General features: G+C 28.7%; 3 protein-coding genes across 3 annotated transcripts; all 3 read right to left on the bottom strand.

The window, feature by feature from the left end:
• Window positions 1–1247: 1247 nt before the first annotated feature.
• Window positions 1248–1736, bottom strand: LOC132934475 (uncharacterized). The gene is made up of 2 exons (XM_061000775.1): window positions 1589–1736; window positions 1248–1519 (listed from the first exon to the last, which is right to left on the bottom strand). The coding sequence occupies exons 1-2, from the start codon at window positions 1734–1736 to the stop codon at window positions 1248–1250; spliced, it is 420 nt and encodes a 139-aa protein (XP_060856758.1).
• Window positions 1737–1948: 212 nt separating this feature from the next.
• Window positions 1949–2449, bottom strand: LOC132934006 (KRAB-A domain-containing protein 2-like). Its single transcript, XM_061000299.1, has 2 exons — window positions 2260–2449; window positions 1949–2172 (listed from the first exon to the last, which is right to left on the bottom strand). The coding sequence occupies exons 1-2, from the start codon at window positions 2447–2449 to the stop codon at window positions 1949–1951; spliced, it is 414 nt and encodes a 137-aa protein (XP_060856282.1).
• Window positions 2450–10067: 7618 nt separating this feature from the next.
• On the bottom strand, window positions 10068–13305 carry LOC132933938 (cilia- and flagella-associated protein 61-like). Its single transcript, XM_061000218.1, has 5 exons — window positions 13177–13305; window positions 12888–13092; window positions 10680–11101; window positions 10381–10569; window positions 10068–10223 (listed from the first exon to the last, which is right to left on the bottom strand). The coding sequence occupies exons 1-5, from the start codon at window positions 13273–13275 to the stop codon at window positions 10068–10070; spliced, it is 1071 nt and encodes a 356-aa protein (XP_060856201.1). The 5' UTR covers window positions 13276–13305.
• Window positions 13306–13867: the final 562 nt, after the last annotated feature.

The raw sequence follows: 13867 nt of genomic DNA, 5'->3' as shown, positions 1-13867 counted from the left end.
AAATAAACCCTTATACTGAGAATATAACAAAATATGCACTTGCCCCTGAAAAAGAGTAAAATATGCAAAGTATGTAATTTTGTATTAAATATTGAAATCTTGGATTTAAAAAAATAAATATTTTATGAATTTCTAACTCAAAATAATTTGCACAAATAAAAATTATAGTATTGTTTTAAAATATTTGTAATATGATGATAATAAAATTTATTATCAGTTTTTTAAAAAATATTATAAATAGGTAACAATTTAAAAAAAAATAATACTACTTATTAGCTATTATAAACAGGTAATGATTAAATTATACTTTATAATGAAAGTAAAAGATAATATTAGTTGGTTAATAAAAAAATTATGTTTCAGATTGCCCGGTATTTCATATTGCCCGTAATATAATATATTATATAATATATATTCATAGAATTATTATAAAAAAAAGTTATCGCTTCTACATAGATTACTCTGAAAGTTATATAACACATCAGTTATTATAAAAATACTTAACAAATTGTTTTCAGATATATATAAAAAAAATTTTGGTTCACTGTTTTGTTAATTAGTTAAATAAATATTTTTCAAGCAAAACACTTCTCATGTAAATATTTTAACTTGAATTAAGTAGTCGATCATGAACGTTCCAGATTATAGGGGGGAAAAGTGGGATTCGACGACGATTTCTTACAACTGTACCATAAAAATATACATGTACCCATCATGTACAAATATTTCACGTCCACGAAAAGTTTCAATTGCTTGTGCCATGGTGACTACTAATTAGGTACTGACTACTTGATGATCTACTCAATGATCGTCTATCGATACAGCGTATAGGTTAACTATACCTAAACCTATATCTTTATTAACTTAGACCATAATATAGATTATGTTGTATTACAGTATAATCCCATAGTATATATATATATATGTTACGGTGAAAGACGAAAATTGGTAAATGTCGTCATTCCCCGGTCAATGACGTCATTAACCAAAATGATTCAATTATGTAGGTAAATGTTGTAAAAACACATATTTTAAACTCAAATGTACATCTTTCACCGGTCATTGACGTAATTTACCAAAACTTGTGGTAAATGATGATAAATCTCAAATAATACACTGATTTTTTTACTATAGGTACTTTTTATAATAATTATTTGTTGTTGGTGGATGTTTCAATTTTTTTTTGTATTTATTTGAATGGTATAATAGGTTAATTAAAAAAAAATTAAATACGTGCATATTATAAATTATTTATTTGTACAATTTTGGTTACCATGACATTTTGAACTGCACGACATTTCCGCTGCATTGCAAGCACATTTTTTAGTACCACAACCAGTTTTGCAGTTGCATCGATTAAATCCTTGATGACTAGCTATTCCATGTCCTGCGGCTTCTCTAAATGTTATTTCCTTGTCTTTAATTTTTTTCTTGGCTTCATCTAGCTCTAGAATTTTTTCTTTACACGGAGAAATTTGTGCTCGTGTATATTTGTGTTTCAACACCCCATATTCTGTACCTGGTTCAAACATTCGGGTATTTATTTTGTTTAAATTAAATAAACATTATCAAATTAAAATTGGCTTACATAATTTATACATGTCATCTTCGCATGAAATAATAACAGCAAGTAAATTACGCGGAGAACCTCGTGCTCTATCGACATTTGGTATTGGGACACGAACAGTTGTACCGACATCAAGCTTTGAAAATTTTTCGTTAGTCAATCTCAACATTTTTGACGCTTGTTTTTTGAGACAGATAACTGATTTTTGTCGTTGGTCTTTAATTTTTTCAATCCTTTTACCTGTAAATAGAAGACGATTGCTATTTTATTTTTTTATTTTTTTTTTTTTACAAGCATTTTTACCAAATTACATATAATATATATTTAATAATTACCTATGTCTTAAGTATTTCTTAATTCATTTTCAGTCTCCAAGTTTACTTAATTTTCAGTCTCCAAGTTTACTTCATTTTCAAGATCTCCAACTCTGACTAAATCATCTTCTACTGCATTAATATGATCTAAATGGTTGCTGTTATTAAATAGTTCTTCAATATCCTCTTCTGACTTAAGTTTTTCTATTTCATCGTAAGGTATCCCTGCTGAAAGTAACCCTGTTCTCGCTGTACAACCAAACATCGTCTCGTATGGTGATCTTCCAATACCTATTATAAACATGTTTAAATTTAAAAAAATAATTAAATAATTAAAATTAAAATTACTAAAAAAAATTGTTTTATCTAATAGTTTACCTGAGTTCAAAGCCCGATTTTTTTGAAATTTCACGAATTTTAACGCCATTGACCAGTCTTTTGATTTATTATCAGCCATCCAAGAAGCCAAAATGTCTTCAACGTCCCTATTCGCGCGTTCAATTGATCCTTGGGTCTGGCTATGACGAGGCTTGCCATGAACAATTTTGATGTCTCCCCCACATTTCATTTAAATTTGTTATAATAGAATTAACAAACTCACGACCATTATCCGAGTGGAGTATAGTGGGTGCACCAAATATTGTATAAATATCTATCAGATTTAAAGCGATTTCTTCGGCCCTTTTTGTCTTCAGACGTTTTAAAATAACAAATTTCGTTAAATGATCTTAATAATTCATTATATAGCGATAATTATTATAATTTTGAGATTGCATGTCAATCAAATCAATTTGCGCTCTTGAATTAAATGCGGAATGTAGAATTGGTTTTGTCACAAGCCCTCTTTTGGGATTTGATTGTTTTATTTGACAATTACTGCATAAACCTAAATATGCCATAACTGCCTCCGTTGTCACATTACAATATTTTGTTTTTAACACAGCCATCGTCCTATTTCTACCACCATGCCCTACTGTTAAATGTGCGGAATTACTTCAAACAATTCGTCTACTGTGACATAATATAAAACGTCAGATTCATTGTCAACTATAGGTTTAATCAATTTTTCTTTTCTTTTATATGACACAACATCATATTTACGTATAAGTCTATTATTCGTTACCGTTTTTTTTTAGTGTTCCAATTTTTAATTCTTTTATTTTTTTAATCTTGTTGTTGTATTCTTCTGAACTAAAATAAAATATATTGTCACCTCTCTTTTTACTGCTGACAATTTTGTCAATTTCCGCTTTAAATTTGTTTTCCATACTTAAATATTAAAATTAAATAAAACTATAACACTATAATTTAATTTAACTTATATTATATTTTGTTCACTGGTGACACAAATTTTTACAAATAATATTATAAAACACACACTCATTGCATATACAACTCGCTATAATATGCCCGTAGATACTAACTAATAAACTAAAAGATTATCTCATATTATTACTCGGGTTATCGACGTTACTGCTAGTTGGGATTTTCGTTTATCTATCTACTTCCGTCATGATATTTTTAACTAACGAAGCTTATTCGGCACCTACACGCTTATCGCTGATCGTTCACACCGACATAAAAGTATTGAACATCATTCCCCAACTAAACTGGGGATTGACGTCAATAACCGGGGAATGTCTACATTTACAACATTCACCAATTTTTAGGTAAATAACGTCATTTACCGGAGAATGACAACATTTACCACGTTTACATCATTCACCGTAACATATATATATATAAATAATTATTATTATATACAGTTCATACGGCATACCTCCACCCAACCGACGAAAGTGAGATAAAAACTGATAAATTATATCGATACAATATAATCAATGCTAACATTATATTATCTAAACGCGATTAAAATCATTTTATGAAAAAATGACCACGCCGAAATAGACCCACGCCGAGATGGCCACGCCGAAAGGTCCGGATTCGGTATAAAAATGTTCCATGGATGAATAATTTACCGAAACTCATAGAAAATTATTTACTAGACGATGGAAATTCAGAGATATTATCTCCGATATATTGGACGAAGATAACGAAGAAGAATTTGAAGACCAACAAATACAATCCACTATTACAAATAAAGAAGCAACACTTGCATTAGAAACATTACGTAAATATGTTTAAGGCAGTGAAGGTATGGAAGATTTATTTAAGCCACTAGGTAGGTATTTTAGAAAATAGAATTGAGAACAATGTATTAAATAAACAAAAACAATTAACTTTACACCAATTCTTTAAAATTTTTTTAAAAATAAAAACATGATTTTTAAAAGTTTTTGATATCTCAAAATTTTTAGTAAGTCGAATTTTTTTTCCCCTTGAACTTTGAGTTACCGAAAGTCGATTGTATAAATAGTATTTTTTGATTCAGTAGAATATGAATCAAATTGTTTTCTAAGGCAGCATTAAAATTAATAAATAGAAAAAAAAATACGCAATTTCATGACTATTTGATCCTTATAATTATTACCTACTATAGGAAAATGTAATTATTATAGTATTAAGTATACAGTCGGCAGATTTATCCTTGAAACTTGGCAATATTCACTCCAAACCCCCCTAAAAATAAACTCTAGGATCACCCCTGTGTAAGTATATACCTAAATACCTAATTAATAATAAATATTTATAATCATTTCACTGAAATAACTTAAAATATACCCATACTTAAATATACTCATTACTCAGTGATAGACTAAATATTAACATCAATTTTTTAACCATTATTAAGGTATAATGTACATACATTGTAATTACAATATTTGTTATATAATATTTAGGTATCAATCTAATTGTTTTTTTCTTAATTTACAAGGATATTTTCAAATTATTTTGTTGTTATAATATACGTATACATGATTCTATTAAATTGAAGCTTAAGCACAAACACACAGAGGTCATGACTAATCATATTAAATATTTATATAAGAGAAACTATAATTATGTATGCATTTTTATTTTTATTTAATATGGAAAAAAAAATGTTATGCATACCATGTACGATTTCTACCTAGTCTCTCAAAATGTAACAAAATTTGCAGTTACGCTAACTCACTACAATGTAATTTGGGATACTCTCCATGAAACTACTGTATCCAATTTCACACCCACCATAATTCAAAAACTTATTTATAAATTGACTCATTTGTGCTACAGTTATTCGGTAAGTATTAATTGTTTAATGATAAACAAAAAACTGAACATATATTTTAATAATTTTAATGGACATATTTTTATAGAATACACAAAAGGTTCCAGTCCATGTCGTATACTACACAAATTAGCAAGTTTTACTGCAGTCACTCAGGAATCCTACAAATCCTGATTTTGAAGATTTACTCTATTTTATATAATTTTTTTTCACTGAACACTTTTTAGACATTGTTTATGATCTATTAATGTTATAATTTATTATGTATGCTCTTATTAAGTAATAAGCAATTTTTTATTTTACAAGTAATTTTGTAAAGGTATTTAATCTAATAATAATTAGTTAAGTTAAAAATATTGTATTGATTTTTGTAAATATAAGTCAGTACTGGGGGGGGGGGGAGAATGCAGTTTTTGCTTGGGTAGATGAAAATTTAAAATTCCTAGTAATTTCTAAAAGCGCAGTGAAAAACAAAAAAAAAATAAAAAACGAGAATATTTATGCAAAATCTATTTTGGTTTTTGGTCTAACTCTAAAAAAATTACTGTAGATACATGACATTTTTACTAAATATTTATATCAGCATTTTATATACACCATAAAATGATCAAAGTATTTTGACTCTTGTTGAACTATTTATAGGCATATGAAATCTTCAATTATTGTTAGTTTTTTTTTAAATTTATCGATAAAAACACATAAAAATGTAATACAAGGTTTCTCGTAAGTTGTCGCTAATAAGTTTAATTAACTCAAGTTTGTGGCTACCATTATTTGGTAATAATAAAATTGATAATAACAATACAAAATATAAAAAGCTGGTAAGTGGCAGACTTGGGTAGTATTCCAAATACTGTATTTGGAATACTTTCTAAATACTTTTTTTTGAAAGTATTCAATACGGTATTTTAAATACTTTTTACAAATATTTTGAGTACAGTATTCGGAATACTTTTTTAACGTCCAATATTAATTTGAATATAATTTAAATTTAATAGATAGCCAGATAGGTGTGTATTATCGAGATTATAATATTGTTCATTTATAAACACATTATTGAAAAAGTAATATTTTTGCTATAGAAATCTAAATCTGCTAAAAAAAGTATTCGAAAAAAATATGGAATACTTTTTGTGAAGTATAGTATTATCATATTATATAGCATACTCATTGTATACGAAAAACGATTCTGAGCGGAGATGGTTTATCAGTCTAGATATTTTATATTGTTATTATATTTTATTATAGCCTGTAAGTAGAATTAATATTATAAGTAACATAAAAATAACTAAAATCGTTATTATTTTATTCGTTTCTATGGTGATAAACAAAGCGTTATAAATTAAAATCCAATTTTGTAATTTGTAGGTGGTTTTTCCCGTGACATTAAATAACTATTGAGAAAATCGAAAAATTACCTTTTTAAAGTACCAACTTGATCCAATTTGCTAAAAGAAAAGATACGATATGTTGAAATCAAAGCACTCCTTCCGGTAGAAATTTAGAAAACAGAATAAAAATAAAATTAATACCATAGTAAAAACACTGGATCCCTCACTCCGCTCAAAATCTAAAATGATGGATTAATTATTAGTATATTACGAGGACAAGGCTATGACGGAGCAGCTGTTATGGCTGGAATTTATAACGGTGTCCAAACAATAATAAAAGCTCATTGTCCTCTTACCGAGTATGCTCATTGTAACACTTATAATTAAAACTTAGTTGCATATGATACTATGACTGCCTCAATTGAGATTCATAATTCAATTTTTTTTTTGGTATCATACAAAAACTGTATGTTTATTTTGCGTTAAATGGAAAAAGCAAGAAAATTATAAGCTAGAAAATTAACTAACATTTTACCAGTTTTTGGAGTAATATTTAAAAAAATTTGCTCTACCAGGTGATCATTATGCCATCAAGTTATGTCTCCAAAATCGATATAATTGTATAAATATTTTAAAAGATTTTACAAAAATAACATAATTGTCTAAAAATAAAGATAAAATTTCAGAAGCTAAACAATTGTAAAAAGTCTTGAAAGTTTCAACTTTGTATTTACGTTGGTATTTGTAAGCGCTATACCGAAAAAAGTAAACGGTGTCTCGCAGAAATAAATTGTAGAAGAAGCTTTCCTTTAAGGACACGGAATGGTCATTTCTAGGGTAAGAAAATATCAACTCCGCCACAAGTTTTTTTCAACCTGGCACCTACTGCTTGTCAACCTGTTTCTCTTACAATAATAATCTACAAAATAATTCAACAATAATTGATTATTTAAATATTATAAATAACTTGACAATCAATAATTAATATAATACGATATTAACTTTTTTTTTTATCATTAGGTTTAAGGCATTGACTACTGAGGTCATAAGCTTCTAAGGTTGGTAGGGTTGGTACAGTAGGATTGTTTGGTCGGTCGGTTTGGAACACATGATGTGCGGCAAGGTTGTTGTGCACTACGAACCCATGGTGGTCACCCATCCGAGAACTAGTGTCAGCGGCCTTAGCTTACTCTCAATCACGTCACGTTCTTGATTTCAACCACTGCACCGCGCCGGGCCATAAAATATTATCAATAATAATATAATCTTTCTATAACGAATATTTTTATATATGTATTTCATATAGGTAATATCATAATAGCTGTGTAAGTTAATTAAAACTAAAATTTGTATTCAAGGAAGATTATTTTTTCCTTGCGAAATCGATATACGTCCTTATCCTCTAGTACAGCGTTTCTCAACCTTTTTTCATTTACGTACCCCTTGACCTCTCACCACTACTTTACATACCCTCAAATGTCAATTTATCGTATATTCACACACAAGACAAATTATAATGACTAAATTATAAATTATAATATTTATCCCGATTTTCTCTATCAGACTTGATAAATTTCATTAGAGACCTATTAATAATTAGAACATTATTTAGTTTTGGTTAATCCGTTTCGGAGGAGTTCAATAGCAAACACTGTTGCATGAAATTTTTATATATTAGATATACATATCTACTTTATATGCTGTCGCACAATGTTCGTGATCCGACGTAGTCGGATTGCACACCAGGGTGGCTGAATTGCACTAACTGCTGCGAGTTACATTCAAAAGGATATATATAAAATATCCTATGCTGACAAACCGTCTCCACTCAGAACCATTTTTCGTCTACAATAATCATTCATTGAATTCAAATTTAACACCATTCATTACAGTCACCCAATTTTAGCCTATTATACAGCAGAGTAACATCCATTTACCCCATTTTAAAAGTTCAATTATTTTCGATTTTTAAAGGTTTTTCAGTTATACATTTTTATTTATAAGTAATTTGATCAAAGAAATGATACTATTTGTATGACATTTACAACTTTATTTATTATTTCATTTTTAATTTTTTCAAGAGAATTGTATACTATTTATATCAAACATCAAAAATCATATTACTTCAGCAGTTACAAATTTTTCAGTGTTACAAATTATTGCAATTAATTTTCAAAACGACAATACTAGTTTGGAGATGATATTTTAAAGTCGGGAACCAACTTCACGACGGTTTAATATTCTTATATTTTATAGTATTTTAATAATAGTATTATTTTTGTACTGTCTTCAATTTCCAGTCACTTGGACCCAATTATATATCACTACTTTGATAGAATGACTTTCTTTTTTGAAAATAGTCGATAACTAAGCCTTTTTTCAAATGGATAGGTTCTTGATGGAGATATCATTACTTCTTTGCTTCAGTATCGTAGGCGTTGTATTTATTTTTATTATGCACAGTAGGGATTATTGAAATTTCCTTTAACTTTGCTATGAATTGTCACACTTTTTATCTGTTAATTTTTTGATTACTATAGTAAAAAGTGTCTAGAACTCCACTTCCCAAAGTTTTAAGAAAATTGCAATTACAATTGCAATATACATATTGCATATTAGATATTATTACAGATTATAAACGCTTGCCAAGTCAGGGATCGGCATGTAAATTTTCTTGATTCTTAATTTTTAGACATTTATTAACTGATATCACACCCAAGTGGTATAACAACTTGAATCAAGAAAAATGTCGGTGTCAACAGCCCCACAAAAAATCATTTTCATTTTCATTCAGTGAAATAGATCTCCGAAACCGGAGAGTGGATTTCATTATTTGGGGTCTTGTTAGATTCATATTGGTCAGGAAAAGTGCAGTGAAGATTTTCAAAACTTTATCTTTAATTCACTACAGAACATTAAAAAAAATTAAAACAAATTTTATTGGGCGTTTTTTGATGTTTTGTAGTGAATTAACGATTGGAGATAAAGTTCTGAAAATCTTCTCTGCACTTCTCCTAGCCAATGTGAATCTAACAAGACCCAAAACAACAAAATCCGTTCTCCAGTTTCGGAAAACTACCTCGCTAAATGAAAATCTAGCAAAAAATAACTCTTTTTTTATATTTGAATAAATAAATAATTTTTTTAAAAAATTTTAATTCTAAACTTAGTATGTTCTTGATAATGCCTTATTGATGAGTTATCAACCAACTTTCTAGTTATCATAGTTTAGGAGAAAAGTTAAAAAAAAAGAAATTTTGGGACTGTTCATGCCGACGTTTTTATGGATTCAAGTGGTTATACCGCTGTGATATCGAATTTCTCTCTTTAATATTGTATATCAAAGCTATCTAAATTACCATAAAATGTGGGTAACCACATACTCATCATTACTGAGTTACATTTTTATTATTTTCCTATTTAACACAAATTCTTGAAGTTTTCAAAATTCAGACTTTTTTCATTTCAATTACCATACTTACTTGATTAAAAATCAAGAAAGTAATAATTGTATTAATTATAAAATATTTTATGAACGTAAAAAAATGATGAAATAGGTTATAATTTATGTATTTTAGTTACAGACTGATACATTTTGTGTATAAATAATTACCTAGACAACCAACAATGCCTTCAAATACATTTATCGAGTTGTCTTATAGAAAAATACTATTCTGTTTATATTATACCGTGTTATATTCATCTGTTGTCTTCCTCCAGTCAGCGGTGTGAGAAAACATCGGAAAATCATCCACATTGTCGACAACAAAGTTCATCAAAATTGTGTTGATCTTTTCCCCGTATATTTTATCATTGCGACATCTCGACAATTGTAAAGTCTATATAAAAATCCCGTAATATAGATATGATTATATACTATAATATTATTGTATAATGTACGGGTGATAGGTGTTTAAAATGTGACATTCTTACACTATGCAGTATTCAAATCATAAAGATTCACTCTCAAATTAAATTGATATTATAATTTTGTACCTTATTGTCCCGTTTTAGTTTTGTTTCTTCCAATATCCAAAACCTATCCGAGTATAAGGGATAAGACCAAGGCTGGTTGAAATAATCGAAGAAACACGGAATGGAATTCGTTTTGAAGCGGCCAATCATATCATTGAAAAAGTCCACGTGTTTTCCGCACAGATTTATTAGGTTTAAATACTTAAAATCCTACGGAATGGACCAAATTAAATTAGTAAATTAACTATTACGTAGGTGCCAAACAATCATAAACCTATACTTATTCCTAAAGTATGACTAGTATTTCGATATGACCTTACTTTATTTGAATAGCATGACAATGCCTGTACTTCGCCATTAGTATTGACAACAATTTCAAAATAGCCATCAGTAACATTCCCGGTACTGAATGATCTAAAACTAGTCTTCAGGCATCGCCAAACGGGCATCTCGGTATGCATGTAATTGTATTTTCCAGGTAATTGACAGTAAACAAAAAGTGGCCGAATGTACTCGTCGTTAGATGTGTCATCTTCAGTAATTCCCAAGCGTTTCATCAGCACGTTGGCCAATCGAGCACCGATCTCTAATCTATTATAATACATATGATTTGGTACGATAACAGAATCATTATGCATGAACCTCGCCATAGGCCCTGCGGCGTACACATATTCGATGTTGGTCTCAAATGATGTGTTTACCACTAAATGTCCGTCAAACTTTAACGCGGATTGTAACATTGCTAAAACATAAATCAACAAATTGAAATGTAGGAAAATGATAACTGTAAATTATTAAAATAATTACAATCATATTATCCATTTTAAAATCCTAATTATAGTACTAGTATCTAGTATCAATAGTTACTACTTAATATATTATATTATGTTATAAGGTCGTAATACATTATTTGCCATGTTTTTACAATAATGTACATGAAATCGAATACCGCTACAACAGCGAAAATTTATGAAGAATAAAATATATTTACATTTACGAGAAATGTTTTCTTATTAATTTCTTTTTCATCTCAAAGTTGGTACCACCAAAAACAATTTTTCATTATTTTTGAATTAATTTCAATAATAAAATCTTATGTTCACGCTTGGTTATAGGTATTAAGCACAGATCAATATTGAAATTATATTCGATCCCTCCTCTTTGTTACAAAATAATAAAAATGGAAACACACTTCATTAGCGGTATTATAATTGTGTTTCATTACCTCCAAGTTATCAATTTTATGTTTAAACTAGCCGTCACGTTCGATGTTTTCAAATATTTGTATTTTTACTAAATATATTCAAAAAATGTTATGCCATATTTCTTCTTATTATAATATTTATATAATATGTAACCTCTTTGAGCAACTCTCCGTGTTGGGCCTACTAGATACAATTGTGAATCCAAACGATCCAGGCGGTTACTCAAACACACAAAAAAAAATCTCATTGACATTGGTCCATTCGTTTAGGAGGAGTTCAGTGACACGGGCAAACGAAATGTATATATATATATATAAAGATAACACATTTTCTATCGTGGTTAATATATAAATATATTATGTATTTAATTAATAACGTTATATTATGTTATGTGCTTGGCAGGTGGTAACAATTCCACGCTACCTTCTGGCTAACTGTTAATCTTTCAGTGTTCAAGACAAAAATTACATGATTTGGTCAAAACACGCACTGCTTATATAAAAGAATTTTGAGTACCTACCCACTTCCCCATGTTAGGTTAATTTTTTCAAAATTTTGTAATCATAATAAACTTAAACGCACGTCATATCTCTCCCCCTCCCCCTCCTCGTAAAATAAACTGAAACTAGTAACTTTATTACGATGAGAAACAGTGTTAGGTTACCAATTTATATAAAAATCTTATTTATTAATTATAATTAGCAATAATAATAAATTTTACCTATATTTTACCTATATTTTACAGTAACAATTAAAAAATATTTTTTTTAATACAGTATTTTCCACAAGAGAATAATCAGTTTTTTTACACCACAGCTGCCGGTTTTGGAGACACTAGATCCCAATTTTTTCTCCGAGGGTCTCAAACGATAGATGTTACCGGAGACCGAACATTTTCAATTCATGACGAATTTATTACCTTTTTTCCAAGTTATCAGGAGAACATTGGTCGGCGGACTGATTATTCTCTCGAGGAATAGACTATAGTTTATAATTTTAACGACCTCCGTGTTTGGTTAAAAATACTGCCTTGCACACTAATTTTTCACATTTTCTAAGGAAAGTGAACTCAGACGATAAAGGTAGGAACAGAAAATACATAAAATGTAACAATTAACGAAATTAAAAGGGTTAAGAAAATAAGAGACGATATTCAGTCCATATCCACATTTCATTAACATCGAACAATTACTGAGTTATATTTGAATTAGGTACCTACTTGAATACCCGTAATGATAGGTGAAACCCCAATCGAGGTACACCGTAGAATTAGTTAAAAATAAAGCTCCTAGGTACTTACGAAAAACGAGAACAAATACTTACTAAACCAATTAACTTTACTGACAAATTTCTGATCGAACCAAAACAATGCAGCACAATCAATAGTAAGTCGTCCATCGCCGGCCGCTGTAAACGTCACTTTCCGAATGCGCGTTCGATCTCCGTTTAAAGTGAGTTTTTCAAATTCACATTTTTTATAAATACGTATGCCTTGTTTATTCAGTTCGTTATAAACAGCACTTAAAATCTAATTAGGTGCGTTAAATTGTGCGTAATCATTTGAATTTATTTCACACATGATAAATCGGAATTTTACGGTGAAGTTACTTACAAACTTATTAGTAATAAATGGGATGTTTTCTTTGGCTTGAGTTTCCACATAAACTATTCGAGATCTATCTATATTGCTCTCAAGAAGTACATTAATCATCGATAGCGATCCCAAGTATTTTCCATATACGATAATATCTATTAATTAACAAAAAGTTATTTATTTATATTCCAAGAAAGGAAACATAATATTCATCAACCTAACCTAATGATATTAAAAAGTAATTTGACTTAAATTACACGACAACACAATAATTGTTTGTAAGAGAAGTACTAATTTCATGAAGACATGTATAAACTATAATAACTGTGTGAATTCACTTTTTACATATGTTTCCATATAATATTATTTTTCCAAAATTGTTTGGTTCTAAGAGAAGCGAGAACGTTATTTATTTTTTCAGATAATTCATCAGGAGTGATGAGAAGGGAGCTTGACAGTAATACAACTTCTTATTGCCTTGCCGGATATTTTTCGGTAAAATTCATGGCGTCTAATGTATGGATTTTAAAACATTATCTTCGCCATTTTCAATACCTAGGTATCTATACCTAATTTTAATATAAATAGTTTTTTTTTAACGTAATATAATAATATATACACCTTATTATTTACCATTGTTTAGAAGTTTAAAACTTTATTAAAGAATTATTTTGTGTCGAGATGAATAAAACAATATTATTCTCTGCTC

This window comes from Metopolophium dirhodum, chromosome 1 (assembly GCF_019925205.1).
Source record: "Metopolophium dirhodum isolate CAU chromosome 1, ASM1992520v1, whole genome shotgun sequence".
NCBI classification, from domain to species: domain Eukaryota; kingdom Metazoa; phylum Arthropoda; class Insecta; order Hemiptera; family Aphididae; genus Metopolophium; species Metopolophium dirhodum.
This window is presented reverse-complemented; position numbering and strand designations above follow the sequence as displayed.